General features: G+C 36.9%; 1 protein-coding gene across 3 annotated transcripts in view; it reads left to right on the top strand.

Annotated features, from left to right (window-relative positions):
- The window catches only part of MTMR12 (myotubularin related protein 12), a 35,960-nt gene extending 18,616 nt beyond the window's left edge, over positions 1–17,344 (top strand). The window contains exons 10-16 of one of the 3 annotated variants that reach the window (XM_082784338.1): positions 1,430–1,554; positions 5,058–5,136; positions 6,758–6,828; positions 7,967–8,160; positions 8,878–9,045; positions 9,966–10,127; positions 11,126–17,344. In XM_082784338.1, the coding sequence (XP_082640464.1) occupies positions 1,430–1,554; positions 5,058–5,136; positions 6,758–6,828; positions 7,967–8,160; positions 8,878–9,045; positions 9,966–10,127; positions 11,126–11,713 (1,387 nt within the window). In that variant the 3' untranslated portion in view covers positions 11,714–17,344. The remainder of the gene's footprint in view (positions 1–1,429; positions 1,555–5,057; positions 5,137–6,757; positions 6,829–7,966; positions 8,161–8,877; positions 9,046–9,965; positions 10,128–11,125) is intronic. The other 2 variants (XM_082784336.1, XM_082784337.1) reach the window with 2 other exon arrangements.
- The last annotated feature ends 784 nt before the right edge of the window (positions 17,345–18,128 follow it).

Raw genomic sequence — 18,128 nt, 5'->3', positions numbered from 1 at the left:
GCCTGTTGATCATACAGAACTAATAGATGGTAACTTGATTAGGCTCTTAAACCTCTTTTTGTTTTTAAAATTATTCTTGCAAGGGCTTTTGACCCTTCCTGCAGGTTCTTTAGCATTTTCCTCTGAAATGGGGAAGTTTACTTGTCTTGTGTCTCTTCTTAATACTGTTTCAAAATATGAAAGTAAAACTAGCAGTAAGCTCTAACAATGTATAACTGATATTCTGATCTCTTGTCTGTGGCCATCTGAACTTGTGGGAGGTATTGTTATATGTATTTTCTGCTGTGGAGTGCAGGTGGTTAACCACTAATACTTAAATATATATATACAAGTTGTCCATAAGGGTGTGTTAAGCCATTGTGATGAGTATCTGAACTCAACCACACCGCAGATGTATACTATTAACAGCTTCTTTTATTGAAATGATTTGTTAAGTACCAAATCTTCTGCCAGAAATTATTTGTCAATTATGATACTATTTCCAGATTGAAATGATTGCTTTTGCTCTATTCTCTTTTGATCTGATACATCTCCCAGTAGGTATAATGATCTGCATTCTCACATGGACTCCTGTGGTTCTTTCTTAAAGCAGGGTCCTGTTCTACAATAAACAGGAAACTAGATACTCTCTTGTATACTGGCCAAGTGTCTGCAAAGCTTTGCTTCTGAAGTACAGGCTGGAGTTGCTCTTCCCAAATCTTGACAATAAAGAGTCAGCCTGACAACAGAGATATTTACTAATATATGTGTTCAAGTACGGTATTCACAGATGACCTCTCTTATTCAGGCTCCAGAGGTTATTCTGGGTCCAAATCAAAGCTTTATATGACCTAGCATTTTTGTCCCCTCCTAGGGGAAAAATGCAGGTATGTGAGGAAGTACAAGGCAGGTATACTGTCTTGAATCAAAACAATTAAAATATTTTCTTTTTATTCACATGTTTCATGAGCAGACCTGGCAGTTACTTGTCAGAATACAACTTGGTAAAAGTCAGGAAAAATAAGTGTCTACTGGGAGATTTGGGTGTTTCTGTCCATCTGGTCTTTCTGGATTTACTTCTATATAGCCTGCTATTAAAATAGTTTTGGTGCCTGGCCTCCAGTGAATACCACCTACTAAAGAAGCAGTAATAGAAGTCAAGTATTCTTTGTAATATTCATAAAATTGCACAAATATGCATGAACATCCCTTTGTGGAAGAGGTCAGAGCAGCAAAACTTGTCCTAAGCTTGTAGGTGGTATTGTCATAAGCTTCCAACCAGTATTTAGATGTGTATGGAGGCCATTAACTTTTATGGGTGTGTATCACTTAGTCTTACAGCTGTTTCCCACACTATATCTGCTAACTTTGTCTTCAGTGGTGGTAGTTCAGTGGTGCATTGTTTCTTTTGTGAAGGAGAAAGCTTTAATTTCTTGATGATTTGATCTAGAATCTACAAGACAATTAGCAAACCTCCCTATGAACTCCTGAAGACAGATGACTTGTCAAGCAGCCTTCCATCTCTGCAAGATATCCAGACTGCATACACAAGATATAAGCAGCTGTTTTTGATAGGTAAGGCAAACTTTACTTGTTAATCTCTAAAGGGACTGAGAAGCAAGGCACGACAATGCTGTTTTGTGCCTAATGAATGTATTGCTTGTCTTGATTAGTGTCTGGCTTCTGATGGTTGTTAAAAGCAGACTTTTAAATATATAAATGAGAACTGTGCTTAGGACTGGCATACGAATGCAGATCTGTAGTACTTAAACTTAGTATCTCTTGCTAAGCAGTCACAGTATCTGAAAATCTTTTTTCAAGAGCAACTATTACTGGAGTTTAAACATTAGTTTGAATACACTAGCTGGATTGAAATTGATGTGAGACTTTCAATTCTCTCTGGTCCACTGAAATTGAATGCTCAGTGTTAAGCTTTTTAATCCTTTAGGCTATGTCAAGAGTTAAGAGTAAATGCTAATTAATTTTTCCCTTGCTTTTGTTGTAAACTAGTTACACATCAAAATGTAGGAAGCATGAGCCTGATTAAAATTCTGTTGTCATTCTGGCTGTAGAGCTGTACATAACCACTGTAAATAACAAGTCCACTTGGAAGGGGTGGAACCTGGAGCCATGTGAAAGTGTAATCTAGGCTTTCAGGCTCTTTTCTGGGACTCCTTAACTATTTTGCTGCCATGAAACTACATGGATCTCAGATACTAGCATAATAAAGGCTCCACACCAACTTGCAATTGTTCAAAATGTGCAGTTAGACCATCTTGGAAAAGTGGGTCTTTACAGGATAATGAGTGTAAGTGTTGCAATATCCTCTGGTGACATGCTGAACACTGAGGACAGTTCACCTAAAGCTACTGATGCTAGACATAAAGGAACTGGGGAACTGGTCATCACTGAGGAGCTGTATATTTGTAGTGTAGCCTACATACAGCATGTAAGTTCTGTTGATTTAATACACGGATTGTAGCTGGTAAGTTGAAATTGTATGTTAATTAGCATGAATAGCTTGTTAAATTTGCAGTAAGTATTTTGGTGATGCTGAAGAGCAGTCTAGGATATGAGGTATTTGGCATTTGAGGTATTGGTTTATACTGAAGATGTTTTTCTAGAATACACTGTCAAATTCATAATGAACCCTTCATACTACTTCAGAGCTAAAAACAGTTGCCTGTATTTTCATGTAATTTCTAATACTTTGCCCTCTTATAAGAAAAAGGCCAAGGTTTGAATTTGAGTTGCTCAACTTCTCACAAAACACTAAATTAAAATAATGTAGGAGTAGTACATTTACAACATTTAAAACAAAAGGAAATACACGTTCCATTTTATCATAAAACTTTTAAATAAGTCTTGTTAGTAAACTACAGTTCACTGAATATAACATTAAGTACTGGGAGTGTGAGAACCATTCAGGCAAATTTTTGCATAAGAATTATGATCTTACATGAATCATCTGCCTTAACATTGCTTTTCAAAATCTGAACACAGTAACCATTATTTTTGTTCGATGCATGCCTAGTTAATTTGTTTTCAGTAACTTTCAGTGTGGTTTTAAATTTCCTGAATACATGCCCAATCTGAAGAGAATTTTGAAATTTAAAAAATCCTTATTAAAAAAAGCTGAAACAAATAGGTAGCTTCTTGAAAGAGTATTTTGATTGGAAAACTTGTATCTTTTTACATTTCAAATAAGGGGAACAATTTTGCAAGGACAAATACTAGTTCTGCTTGACTGATCAGTAGTCTGTGTGTGCCATTTCTTTGCACACCTTGAACAAGACTTTAAGTATATCAGTTCTCAAATCCTACTGAAGTATTTCTTCCCCATAGAAAATGGGCAGAAAGGGAAAGCTTGTTCTCCATTGTAATGTTATTAAGAAAATATTGAGAAAAATGCCACGGTTAAAGGTAAAGCAAGCTGGAAGTGCTTTGTTCTGGCTTTTAAAAAGAAGTTCCTGTTTTGACTTGGAGATAACTTTGGAATGGAAGTGCCAGACTAGGCAATTGTTTATAGAGGCCTACATTCAAGTAGTTGAGTCTAATCAGTGCAACGGAACAACAACAAAAAACATACAACAAAGCACCACACCAAATTTAGCTACTCAGATTTTTGAAGTAAACTGAATTCTATATTGTCTAGAATGTAAGAGAAGTAATACACATTTATATTACAAGCGAAGTGTAATCATCTTGGGTGAAAATGTAATATTTTGGCAGGCAAAGATGACAAATCTCTTTTCCTTGGCATCGTGACTTTGTTTAGAGGTTGTCTTTTTTTGATAGGACTAGAAATTGGTGCTATACTCTTGCACCAATTTCAGAATGGAATAGAAGTCTTTCAGATAGTGATGATAAGCTAAATGGAATGTGAGACTTAGAATATGCCCTTCAAAAATATGCATTCAAAACTTGGATGGAAAGAAGGTGAACTGGGGAGTAAATGGTGTCTGTCTTGAAGTAGTATAATATATATATACTTAAAAAGTATGTATAACTTTCAAGTAAAGTACTTTTATACATACTTTATAAATACTTTTTAACTTTAAAGTTCTTTATATGGAAGTGAACTTGAAGATGTCAATCAGAAAAGATCAGAGAAAAATGTTTAATGTGAACAGAAATTACTAGAGAGCTTTGAAGATGCACTATAATGCTTAAGTTGCAGAGAGCAGTTGGGAGTGAACATTGGAAGCATATGGAGAGGCTTGGGTGAAAAATTATATGGAAGCATGAAGAACTGAAGTATCAGAGTGGCACAGAGGGTTGGGGAGGAAGTATGATGTATCAAATGATATCAAATTGTTTTAATAGGACTGTCATAGACCCTGGGACTTAAAGGTTTGTGTCTTACGCAGGAAAGGTGATCTCTTCTGGTTTTAATTGACCATATAGGCTAGTGAGAGCCTTTCCGTTTCTGAATATTGACTTGAGTAGAAATAAAAGCAATAGAGGTTTTGGTTGTGTTTAACCAGCTACAAACATCCTAGAGAAATTCGTAAGAGTTAAATGACTGTGGTATTATTCTCATGGTTTATCCTTGTTATTTATTGCCTTTTTGATGTTTTAATGCCTCTTTTATAATTGCAGTGAAAACTGCTTAACACTTGTCTTGGTATTTTTCCATCTCACAAACTTGTGTAACTCCCTTCTAAAATCCACTTATTTCTGGCTCCAATAGTGGTGACTTTCAAAATCATACCTCCTTATGTTAGTCTTTGTATAGCTCGTGCTTTAAGGTCCAGGCTACTGGAACTCAAAAGAATTCATCTCCTCTGATTAAACTTAATTCTCCAGTTTTGCCACCAGATTTATTTACTTGGTCTGGTTATTATGAACCTACAGTGTACTTACTCTAAAAGCCTGTCATGCTACAAAGCTTTACTTGTGCTTGTATTTGTAAGGTTACTTTACTTATTGGTTTAATTATAAATAGTGTCAACTTTCCTGGTGATCAGGATTTACTAACTCCTTATTACTGATTGTTTTATAGCCCTTCATAATTGAGGAATAATATAATGGATGGCTATTAATTAGCACTACAAATAAGTTAACTTTTTTTTCAGATAATAGTGCAGACTTCTGGGCAACTGATGTGAAATGGTTTTCGTTACTGGAGAGCACAAACTGGCTGGAGATTATCAGGTTTGCTATATCTATAGATATCCATATTTTTCTGGGTTTCAAGTTGTTAAAGGAATTTGTAGTGTTTGAGAGATCTTTGTATTTCAAGAAACTGTTACTCACCTTTCCAGTAGGAAAGAAAATGAAGAGAGACTTATGGTCCTATGTATATCTTATTTCTACAAGATGACAGTATTTTTGCAGTGTGCAATTGTGTTAAGCCTCCCACATTAAAAGATGTAGGAAGCAGCAGATCATTTCCAACTAAACTCATTCAACAAACCTATAAAAAAGAAAAGCTACAGATCAGTAACTTCCCTCCTGTACTTAGCCACCTTCTTTCCAAACTGAAGAATCTTTTCTTGCATGAAACCAATTCCATGTCTCTGACTAGCCTTGCCGTTCTCTGTACTCTCTACTTCTATAATATCCTTTAGGATGGGATGAACTGCAAGATGCTAGCCTACCACAGATTTATAAAATGACAGTTGTTCTCAGTTTTGTCCCCTTCCTCTCCTGATTATTCCTCAAGTTCTTTTTCTTCTCTCAGCAGTCCACAGTGAGTAAGTCTTGAAATGGTGTTGGCTTAACGCAAGGCTTGTTGTAGTGGAATGTTGAGGTTGTTTTATTTTTAGTGTTATTTTGTGTTGGCTTAATTGTCTGTCAGCTTATTCTGTGATTGGCTTGTTTACTATGAAGTATTTCTGTGGTTTTCTCCAGTCAGTTTCAGTTCTTTGTATTCTGAATAATAACCAAATATTGACCTTAGTGTTCATTTACTATTCCAGAACTTGAATTTAAGTTGAATGAGAGGTTCTAATGAAGATTATATGTGAGAAATGCATGGATGTAACTTAGAAGTAGTTAAAAGTACTTACTATCCCAAATTCCTATCCTTAAGTTGTTTTGAGACTGGTTGCTTCCATACTTGGATCCAGTTGCTTCCTGGATTAGTCTATTCTTAGCTTCTTGGAATCAGTAGGAATGCCTTCTTAACTATTCTAGATGCTTAAAGAATCAAACAATTTCACACTTATAAAATAAACAGTCAGCTTCGAGACCTAATCTTTTACTAGAATCCTAGTTTCTGTGCGGACTTCTGCTGAAAATAACTTTATGAATTTAGGACTAGAAACCAACCATGTTAAATCTGGTTTTACCTGGTCTGTAATCCCTCTGTCATTTTAGTTTAATGATGTTCTCTGAATAAATATTGTCTGCCTGCTTACAAAATCTGGTTGCTGATCCTTCTGGTGCTCAGAAAGATTGTGGGAGAAACATACTATAGTAGATTTGAAAATAGGTGAGGCAATGTACATCTCTTCAGGATAAAGGTCTGGATTTTAGCAATAACACTTCAGTTTGTTTCAGTTTATACTGATCCAGAATAGAGTACTGTATTATGAATGTACAGAGGTAATATGGAAATACATGATTCTTTGCCAGATAAAGATACCTCTTAAGTCTTGAAACTAAGTATTTTTTAACTTACAGAAGTTGAGCATGACTTTTTGGTTGTAAAGGACTAGGCAAGCTTCAACAGTGTGATATTTTCTCCCCTTTTTAGGGGAGACTAATGTGAAAGACTTGTTTTTAAAAATGCGATTAGGATGTTCACTTAATCTTTTTTGTACCACAATAGGCGAGTCTTGAAGAAAGCCATAGAAGTTGTTGAGTGTCTGGAAAGGCAGCATACAAATGTTCTCCTTATCGGTAAGTATTTCATGAGACTATCCTGTTTAATATATAAAATCAGGAAATATATATAAGGAAGGTATCTTACATTTAATTTTCTTCTGATCTCCTTTAAATGTAGCTTAAGCTGTAAGCTTGTAATTAACAGGAAAACCTAGTACAATTCATAAGCATCTGCTACTTAAGTATGCTAAAGCTCACACATTCCTAGAAATGCTTCCTGTAGCTTAAAAACAAAGCAGAAACAAACAAAAACCCAACCAAAATAAAAGCAAACACTTCCAGTATAGTTCCAGGCAAAGAAGAGTCTATTATGAATGAATAAGCTGCTTATAAATTTGCATGAAAGTCATTACCTCTTATGTGTTCTTATCCTAATGTGCTTTCATTAAAGGTCTTCCAGACCTTTTGCTGTACTTTCAGGTGGGGAAGAGAAGGAGTTACACACAAAACTTAGAACACAAGAACTATCTGAGAGGATGCCTTTGTTCTAGATGCATGCTGAATAATATGCAATCTCCTTATTAAAGAATATGTTTATTGTACACATCTCGAGCAATTTGCCTAGACGGAGGAAAGTAATCACACAGAAAACAATCTTAATGTCAACCGTTACCCTATTTTTGTGTTGTCAATTCAGGGATTTTTTCCCCCACACTGCTGTTTGAGTAACTTGTTACGAGATGCTTCTAGAAGGCACCTGAATGGTAGAGCATGCTTATTGCTTGAGGAAGCAATTTCAGTGCTGCTGCACACTCCATGTGTGTATGTTTAGGGATACTTAAGTCACAGCCACACCTCGTGAAAAGATGTATGCAGGTTAGGAGGGGTAGACATGAATAGCTGTCCTGGTTGCATAATGCAGGGGAATAGTATGTGCACTGTAGTAGACTGGAAGAAGTAGGGACCAAAGTTACAGTATTAAAAGCTTTCTTTTTAGGTATAATCGTCAAAGTTTTATCCTGGTATAAGTGTACATAAAAACCCTTAGGTTTTCACAAAAAAATGTATTAGAAATATGGGTTTAACTCTATTCGGGTATATAATTTGTAAGAATGTGCTTCTCTGGGTTTGCAGTACAATTTTGTTTCAGTAAAGCCACCAGTTCTTTGATTTCTTATCAAAAACTTTAGGAATGGCTTAGTAGACAATGTAGCCTTTTTCTTCTCTTCTGTAGAAGAGAGTGCTACTGATCTGTGCTGTGTAATCTCCAGTCTGGTTCAAGTGATGATGGATTCATACAGCAGAACCAAGTCAGGTTTTCAGAGCCTTATTCAGAAGGAATGGGTAATTGGAGGACATGGCTTTTTGGATCGTTGTAACCACTTGCATCAAAGTGACAAAGAAGAGGTATGATTTTTTTTTTCTTTACATGATATTTAAAAGTTTACTTAATGTGAGGAGGAATTCAGATGTTAGCCCAGAAGTTCTAATTGCTCTGAGGATCTTCTATTCTACATTTTGATTCATGGCTGGGTGTTTTTAGTGTTACTATTTTTGCTATTCAGAGTTCAGCAATGTCCTTAAAACTAAAAAGAATACTAATTTCACTTCTGATCCAGGAGTATTTTGAAAGACATGTATCTTGTGTACTTTAAACTGTTAATTGGTGAAATTCATATAAATTACTTAGTGAATTACATTTTTGTCACATCTAGAGTTTAGCTTTATACTGTATTTCTAGATGCTGCAATCTCATTTCTACATGTTTGTATTTGGGGAATAAATCAGATCGCTACACAAAAAGAAAGCCCTAGGTGTAAACTGTTCAGTTCTGATCAAGAATTGCTGTAAACTAGAATTACTCTGTCAACTGTGAGAGTTGCTGCTGTGCAGCCTTTTATAGTGAGTTAACCTGAATTTGTACTCATTAGAAAGTATTAATTACTTCTATCAACAGCTGGTCAGGGATGATACTTCAGAGTTCAGCCTAAGTTACTTACAGCAATTTTTGTAGTTCACCAGATTACTTTCCTTAAGACTTGTACTTGGGGACACTAAATACTGTAATATAATTGGTCTGTGTGATAGAACACTTTCTGAAACAGATGCAATATTTTCTTCTAGGCTCCTGTTTTTCTGCTCTTGCTAGATTGTGTTTGGCAGTTGGTACAACAGTATCCTGCAGCATTTGAGTTCACAGAAACATACTTAACTGTCTTGTCAGACAGCCTCTATGTGCCAATTTTTAGCACTTTCTTCTTCAATTCACAACATCAAAAAGACACTAATACGGTAAGGGTTTGTTTTGTCAATGCAATGTGTTAGAGAACAGGTTTGACCAATGAACTAGGGATACTCAAAAAAGGCACTAGCAGCATGCTTATTTTTGCCTTTTCCTATTTTTTTTCCTATTTAATTGAAGGATAATGTGATGCATTGAAGGTGAATGAGTGCAATATTAGTTGTATGCAGTCAAGCTCAGTACTCTGACAACATGAAAATAACTCAAATTACTTCTACTGGGGGGTTGTATTTTCATGTTCATTGCTCTCCATTGAAAACTGAGCTCTTTAACTGAAGGAGAATATCCCTGTCGTCCATAATAAGTTACCTACAAAATCGTTATGTACTGTTCTGTTCCAAAATCAACACTTATTGAATGTTGCTTTACATTTAGTTCATGCTTTTCTATAACCTAAGAAGCTGGAAGCAATGAGGGTAGGTATCCTCTGCAAGGTTGAACAAAGACTAAAAAAAAAAAGTTGAGACCACTTGCGTATAAAATACTGACCATAACATTTAAACTGGCAGCACTACATAGCTGCAGTTAACTTTGAAGTTTGGAGAGGTTTATTCCATAATTCTAACATGCACCCTATGTTTGAAGAATGTAAGTGTCTGTTTCCTGCCCGGTTTTCAATTTTGTTTTTTCCCCTCAGTTTTTGTCTCATTTTCAGCTGTGAAAGACATTCTTGGTAGTGTCTGATTACACAGTTGAATCGAAATACTGTCTTAAGTTAGAGAACACTATACAGGTAGGCTTTGTTTTTACTTACTTAGATGTAATGATCTTGTCCAGCTGTTGAATATGTAGAAATCAAGTGTGTTGCAACTCTGTGGGCTTCTGTATGAAAAGCCAGTTCTTAATTCCACCTTGACTTGGTCAGAACTCCTTTATAGCAGTCCTAATTGTGACCTGTTTGTTTTGGCAGACTGGTGAAAGCCTCGAGACACAAAGTGGTCCTTTCAGATTTCTGACTGTGTGGGACTGGTCTGTGCAGTTTGATCCCAAGGCCCAGGCTTTTCTGAACAACCCTCTTTATGCAGAGAAGCCAAAACCAGATAAAAGTCAACGGAAAACTGCACGATTCAAAGTAAGATATTTGCTGCTTAACCTGTTACTTCTATCATTTCAAAATAAAGGTATAACTCAGTCATACTTCCAGTGTACTTAGTGGAAGCATTAGTGCCAGCAGTTAATGGGAAAATTATGTACACCTCAGACTCACCTGTGTCTTATGAATGTGGCTTGTCTTCCTCAGTTTTCCAATCACTATTTTTACAGTTGCTGTACATAGCCATGAACTTAGACTTTCTCATAGTAGTTTTGTGCAAGTACAGTAATAACTTCTCACGGGACTTAACATCCAAGTGACTTGTAGTGATGGTTGAATTGATTTTATTGTTCCACGGAGTATTTAATTGAAATACATAACAGGTTTAAAGCTGCCTCCCTAAATTTGTTTTGAATGTAATGGGAGAGTGTGCATGCATTTAAAACACAAAACCCAGGAACAAACAAAATTTGTCCAGGGTATTTAATATTATAGATGGATCACCTCATTACTAAAAAGCAGTACAAATTCAGCAGAAACGTTTTTTTTGGCTACCTGTTTCTGATTTTTCAGTTTCCCTGTTATGTTGGTTAAACTCTGTTCTGTACAAAAGCATTCTCAGGTGAGATGCTATTAGTGTGATTTACAGCATTATGCAGGGAACTTGTGTGGTGGGAAGCAATGAGGAACTGACAAATTAACCTTCAAAATCAAATACATATTTCCAAGTTTAAGCTAGCCACACAAAGTCATTCTTTCTTGAAAAAGAAAAATGTTCTTCATACAAGTATGCTTTATTCAGTGTTCCTTTCCCTGCTACTGTAGTGGTGAAGTATCTTCAAAATAATCTGTGTGAAGTATTCAGCGTATTAGCCATTGAAGAGTTAACAGTTTTTAGACACTATAGCAAAGGTGTAGCTGTGTTTAAGCCACTTCAGTGACTGCAAGTATTTTCTGAATACAATTTAATATTGTTCTTTCTCTTAAGACATTCTTCTTGTCCCATTAACACTTTATATGTTTTTTTCTCTTTAAAGCATCAGAGACAGCTTTCTTGTCCATTGACACAAACAAAATCTTCCCCGAAGAGAGGATTTTTCAGGGAGGAAACAGATCATTTAATTAAAAACATTTTGGGTAAAAGAATTGGCAAGTTCATTAATTCTTCAGATGAACCTCCTAATAGCTTCAGGGAATTTTACGATAGCTGGCATAGTAAACCTGTTGACTATCACGGTCTTCTGCTACCTCGCATTGATGGGCCTGAAATCAGAGTCTGGGCACAACGGTATTTACGGTGGATTCCTGAAGTTCAGCTACATGGTGGTGGTACGATAGCCACAGCTGCCAGGATTTTGGACTTGATGGAAGAAGTGGAAAGATTACAGGTAAAAATGGATGAAGAACATAGCCAAGCTGTATCTGGAAACATACATGCTGTTCCAATGCTCAGAAATTCTGCCCGTTTGTCGTCTTTGTTTCCATTTGCTTTAATTCATAGACAATCTGTCAAACCAGCTTTACCCACTAGCACCTGGAAAGACTTGGAAGATGAAGATGACTTGGTCAAGAGGGATGATGAATTTGTTGATCTAAGTAGTGATATGTTAAAGTGTATATATTAAAGTATGAATTGTATGTGGCTAAGCTCTGAGGTCAAAATGTTGCGCGGTATCCTAATTTAAAGAACAAGTATTTGTAGCCTGCTGAGTGGATTTGTGGGATTTTAAACACCTCAGTTAACTGAGTGTATTTTGAATTTCTGTTTCACTATAACAGTACTGATTGCAGAAACACTTGTAGCATAGGTATAATAAAGTCTAGGCTGGAGCAGCCATATGGTTGGTTTATACAAAAATATTTTCTGAGGTAAAGATAGAATACTGAATACAACAACAATCATAAGGAATGTGCAAAATTACTTTTAACATAAGCCCTCTTCCCCATATGTTAAAAGTACTGGAAACTATTAATACATCTGCATTTCTCCCTGATGTAAAATAAAGAGGGGAAGGTATAACTAAATGTGTTTTTAAGCAAAAAGTTTTTTACAGCTGAGGAATGAACTTGTGGTCACCAGGGTTTTTCTGTCTGTTATGGCATCAGCTGAAGTCACGTGCTTGTCAACCTCATCTTTCCTGACAGCGTTCATCTTTGGCTTGCAGAACTTTACCTTGTGTAGTATTGTAATAGCAGCTTGGCTTTTCTAAGCCTCTGCATGCACTTAGCTTAAGGATCAGATGCAAGGGCTAACCTAAATGTTTCAAGTCGTGCGTGTCTCTGCTGTGCTGTACTCCATTGCTGCCTTGAAGTATTAAGTTCCAAATGTTTGCTGTTAATTGTAGAAAATAGCCTGACAGATTCTGGATTGTTATGGGTATTTTTCCAGTCCTTTTAATGGAGAGATCTTTTTTATTCTAATTCCTGTGCTTATCCCAGTTGCCTTTGAGGATTTCTGAAGCTAGCACTGAGACCCATCACACAGAAGCAAAAACAGTCATGGATTTGCAGTCTGTTGCCACTTGTCATGAGTTAGTGGTAAAGCTTATGAATGTGGCTTTCATACCCTATGAAACACTTGCATCCTGTTTGCTGGATGTTAGAACAGTACCTCAGTGAAAAAAGCCATAAAGAAATGCCTGACTTTTTGATCTACTGTGTATGTTTATATAAAGTATTTTTGCTGCAAATAATTGTCCTTTGTAAAGTTGAGTATTGTTTGACTCTCAAATGTATTTTGAACCCTTAGGTTCTAGAGTACCCCAAGAAGAGATGCAAATCATATTATCAGTTACTTTGAGAGGGTAGACATTAATGGCTTTCTCTGTATTCTTGCACCAGTTTAGAAATCCATGCTGAAAGATCTATGTGGTAAAGTTGTCACTTAAATTCGATCAGCTCAGTGTTACTAAACTGGGTTACTGATTGGTCACTTCAAAATGAGTTGTACTTAATCTGTATAGCAAAATATTGTCTGCAACTCTCTAAAAATATACTATGTTAAAACAAATGTATTAGTTGGAAAAGGGGGAGACCTTGATGCAACTATATGCCAAACTGAAGCTTCTCAACTCTTGATTGCCTTAAGTGTTAGTAGCACAAGGACAATACTTGAGTTTGTAGCATTTTATTTTAAAATGTGCTAGCACTTACACTTTATTCTGTGATACATATCTCTTTTTTCATAGCTAGCATTTGCTAGAATGGGCTGTCCAGTACATGTCCTTCAGGCTTGATTGTAGCTCAAGTGATTCAGTTTTGCAGTAACTCTTGCATATTGAATGAACAATGCATTTTTATGTAGAAGAAATCTATCATTTTAAGGTCATTTGGGTTCAAGGGTTTTTTAGAACACTGCTATTAGGGAAAAAAAAAACTATTACATGGATTTTTCTGTACTTTTGATCAAACTTGTAATGTTTCAGTCATGACAATTACATATTTATATTAACAGATGTTGGACATCTGATTTGTACATAAGTTATCGAAAGTTTATATAGAAGAGAAATATATTTAGAAATGAACATGAGAACACTTCTAATGTAGAATAAATACCATTGTTACTGGTTTTCTGCACTGTTGAATTGGAAATATACTTTTAGTATTTTTACTTAAGGCTTCTGTTTATACCTCTGAGTTTTTACACTGAATGCAAGCTAGAAACTGTAGTTGGCTTTAAAAAATGCAAAAAAGACTGGTATTCCTCTCTAATGGGCTGTTTGGAAAGTGTTAATAAAATGCATTTTGATGTATGTAACCTGAAATAAGAACATTTAAGCTCATATTTTGCAAAATGACACTAAATCATAGTAAATTTGACAATCTGCAGGGCCAAGACTTACTGAGTTGTACACAGGGTATTCACAGACTTAGGGAAGGAAGCTGTTTTGACCTGGCTGTGCTGTAGAACAAGTGTGTCAAAGTGATGCTGTAGGATGACTATGGGAAACCACTGAAGTGGTCTAGAAAGTGGCTGCTGAATGGTGGTATTTGGAGGTCTATTGAAACACTTCAGTCATGGCAGCATACTTGCCTTTCATTACATAGTTCCCCCAATTCATGAGAGAATGTTCTTACAGTATCAAGTGAGGCAACTTGCTGAAATAACAGCAGCAGAGCATCCCTTGAACCAGATGCATGTTGAGCACAGATTGCAGGCTGGTCACAGTAAACTGTAGAGTACAAATGAGAAGCATCTCTTTTATTATTTTCCAGAGATGTCAAATTGCTATCACAAATAACACTTTCAAAAGCAATTTCCTGAAGGGAATGTACAAAATTGTGATGAGGTTTAAGACAGGCTTCTTGAAGGAACAGGAATAGCTCAGTCTGTGAAGTGCTGGGTCACATTGTAATGCAAGGTGTGCCACTGCCTCTCCCACATCTTCTAAAGATCAGCGCATGTACTTTGACCGCTTGGCTTTAAGGCTGCATTCACTGGGCTGAAAATGTTCAGCTATTGGTGGACACTGCTTTGGAATGCAGGCATGTGCTTTACCGGGGTACTTACAGCCAACTTAGCCTCCTGATCTGTTCCTTCAATTAAAGCTTTTTCCTTTCATGTTTTTTTCTTTCAGGTTAGAACCATGTAGCCATAACTTCTTTACTACATCCTAAGAAGTTAAGTACTTTCTGCAGTAGATGTTTTAACCATGGTTTACTATGGTGAATTAAATGACATTTCCTCATTGGCATTCCCCTGGGCTGCATTCCATGAGTACTTAGGGGCAATGACAATACTCAGAATATTCATGCATTCAGCACTTAAATCTATGAACTCCTAATCACTGAACTACTTCTGTTACACTGCAGATTACCTTCATGGTGGTTGTTAGCTGGAAACTTCATACACGGTACACACTGCCTTGTATACACTTGAAAAAAGCTTACTTTTTGTGTAAAACTCAGTTTTGAAATTACCTGGACTGGACTTCATTTTCTGGGCTGGGGAAGAGGTGGGTTAGTGAACTCTTCTGATTCTCATGAAGGGCATACCCCATGAAGAACCACGTAGGCTCCTCTACTTTGAGCGTAGTGGTTGAAAAAGGGGATGGCAAGATCTTTGTAATGGTTGCGTGTCTTTTTTCATTTATAGTGAAGTTATTTTGTGTCATATTCTTTCTGCATTTTGCCATTCTTCTTTGCAGAATGGCAAAACTCTTGCCTGGTGGGTTAGTAGAGTTATCCTGGAAAGGAACAGGTGCAGATGACCATTGCTGCTGTTTGAGCTGGAAAAACAGCTATTTTCTCAGTTTCTTTTTTCTTTGACAATCCAATAAAATGAATTAAGTATTTCCCCCAGCGGTTTGCCTGGCTGCTTGAAGCAGGCAGAATGCCCTTACCTCGGAAGTGCCTTTAATGCACTATTTTATGAAAAGTAGAACTATGAAGACCAATTTCCCTGCCATTGTCTTGTCTGGCCACACTGCAGTTCTTTGAACTTCCTTCTTTCTTCTAGTGCGTCCTACCCTTCCTCATACCATAACATCTGTCTTTCCTCCCTAAACTTCCTCTCTAATCTTAAGTCACATGCTGTGTTAGCAGTTAATAGGTTTCTCACTGCTATTAACTTGCCGGGCAAGCCACATTCAGTATTTCTGTTCCTGGGGACCAAATAAAGGGCCATGAGTTGGCTTGGCTGTTAGATTGTTGGAATCTAATAACTCTTAAAATCTATTTATGTCAAATATGGTAAAAGTTACCTACTAGTTTTCCAAAGCTTTGGTGCAAGTGGGTGGAGAGCAAACATTAGCTGCCCTGTGTGGCCACTAAGGAAATGAAGGTGAGAAAAGGAAACTTAAACCCCCTGTGCCTGCAGCTCAGTTGTGATTTCAGCCTACAATTTTCAGACAAAAAGCCATGCAGCTCCCAGATAGGAAAACCCACTTGTTTACAGTCGTATCGGGTGTCTGGGCTTTCTTTTAAGGCAACAGAATTTTTATTTATCTTGGTTAATGTCTGTTTTTGCTCTCTGAAATGTATTTTTCATTACAAATTAGGAGCCAAAATTCAAGCTTGGGAACCTGTTGAGTTTCCTGGAAATAAACTGCATTTGTATGACTTCTGAAAGGTCACTTATAATCCTTATTGTTAACAGTATTCCCATTCTGGGAAAAAAAAAAAAAAAAGTAAATCCAATTAAGAACAGCTAGCAACTAGAATTAATGTAAAATTTTGCTAGTTGAGTGTAAATCTTCAAATACTTTGTAAATACTATCAACTATTTAAACGTCAGAGCTCTGTAGGCTAGCTGGCTCACTTAGCATTGAGTGGGATTCACTTCCTCTTTTCATTTCTGCAGGCATTGTTTTAAAGTATGTTTACGCATGAATGTGATGACAGAGAAACATATTTTATGCAAAGAGCTCATTGCTTCATGTTTTGGTGATGATGCAAGATATTTTAACTTTCACTGTGACCCTGATGCACAAATCAAAACAGGATGCTGCTTACCAAGCTCCTGATGTTCCCTACACAGATTAATCCAGTTTGTTTCCTACAAGCCACTTCCCCTATTTTCTAGTTTCCCAGCCCAGACTTTCCACTGTGAGTTTGCTCTTAAAAAAATAAAATAAAAAAAAATCTTTTTGACATTCCTTTCTAAAGGCTTTGTTGAAATTTGAAAAAGATTGGTTCTATGCTTGCCATGGTTTTTCCTGTTGTGCTCTCCTAGGGTGATGGGGATATGTGAAACCCAGATAAGATTTTCTGCAGATGGCTTAACTCATAACAATTAACGTGCAGTCTTTTCAAAGTGCAAGGTCACTCATTTCCCTATCAATGTGGAACACGGCAGCTCTGGTAGCTGTCCTGTAATAAAAGGTAATTATTTAGAACAAATAAAACCCTATCCTGTTCCATTTTTCTGTAAATGGAAACTGCATCAAGGAAAAACCAGGGTGATAATCCTATACCATGCTTTCTAATGTAACACATCTTGTAGCTTTCAGTACATTGCTGCACTGGTGCCAGCACTGGAAGCAATGGTCTGTTCTCCCAGCGGTGCCTGGGTTTGGGTTACAACTGATGTGGTGCAACCACAGGCTGCAGCCGAAGGGGTCCTGCTGTGTCCTGCCCCAGCAGCGCGCTTCCACTGCCTTGCCATTAGTGTCATGTAGCCAGCAGCATGTTTTATGGAAAAACAGGCTTTACTTTTATGGGTTGGTTTTCTATTGCATCAGCTTGTTGACACAAATCACCCCATGGTGGTACAAGGGAAACAACAGGAGCAGAGTGCTTGAGGATGCCCTGTGCTGTGACTGGGGGCTGTCCATTAAAGAGGAGGTGAAAGATGGAAACAACTGCAGTAAATCTAGCTCTGGAAAAGAGGGAATTCCTGGGAACCATATCTAATGTGCAGCTAGTTGAAAGGTTTTAAATAACTTGCACAACTAATTCCAGCTATTTAATACTTGGGAAACAAACAAACAAACAACAAAAGCCACCAACCAACCGAACAGTTTTGGTTTGAGGTTGCCTGGGAAAGCTTTATAGGGTGATTAAAAAAACAGTTGCATTGTATTGGATATGGTTGCTACACTAAGAAGATAAGGTAAGCAAACAAAGCTAGTCTGATCTACAGTCATCAGACACTTCAATGCCTGTTGTTCCTTAGGCTGTACTTTGGTTTGGACTGGGGTGGTTTTAAATACCGTTGTGCTGCCTGGGCTGTGATTTAGCAGTGATTGAGTGCGGCTGTTGAAAAGCAAAAATCATGTTTTGACTTGTAGCGTGAAAACAATCAAAGCTCTGAAAATGATCTTGGACTCCTGATGCATTCCTGTTTTTTAAGCTTCAGCCATACATAGCTAACTGGTTACCTTTTTTTAAAAAAAAAAAAAAAAAAAAAAAACACCTTTTTTCCCTTTTTAGCATTTTACTCATTTATTTCTGATTTTTGGTTAGTTTTAATGCAGGTGATGTGCTTTGTCTGTATGCAGCCCATTATCTGCCTCGGGGTCAGGGGGAGATGGAGCTCTCTCCATTCTGAGGAAGACCCTGATCTCCCAGGGGTATTCATGCCCCTAGTGCCTTTGCAGA

This window comes from Aythya marila (genome assembly GCF_965140915.1).
Source record: "Aythya marila genome assembly, chromosome: Z".
Lineage (NCBI taxonomy): Eukaryota > Metazoa > Chordata > Aves > Anseriformes > Anatidae > Aythya > Aythya marila.
The sequence above is the reverse complement of the archived record's forward strand: the minus strand, read 5'-3'. Positions and strand labels throughout refer to the sequence as shown.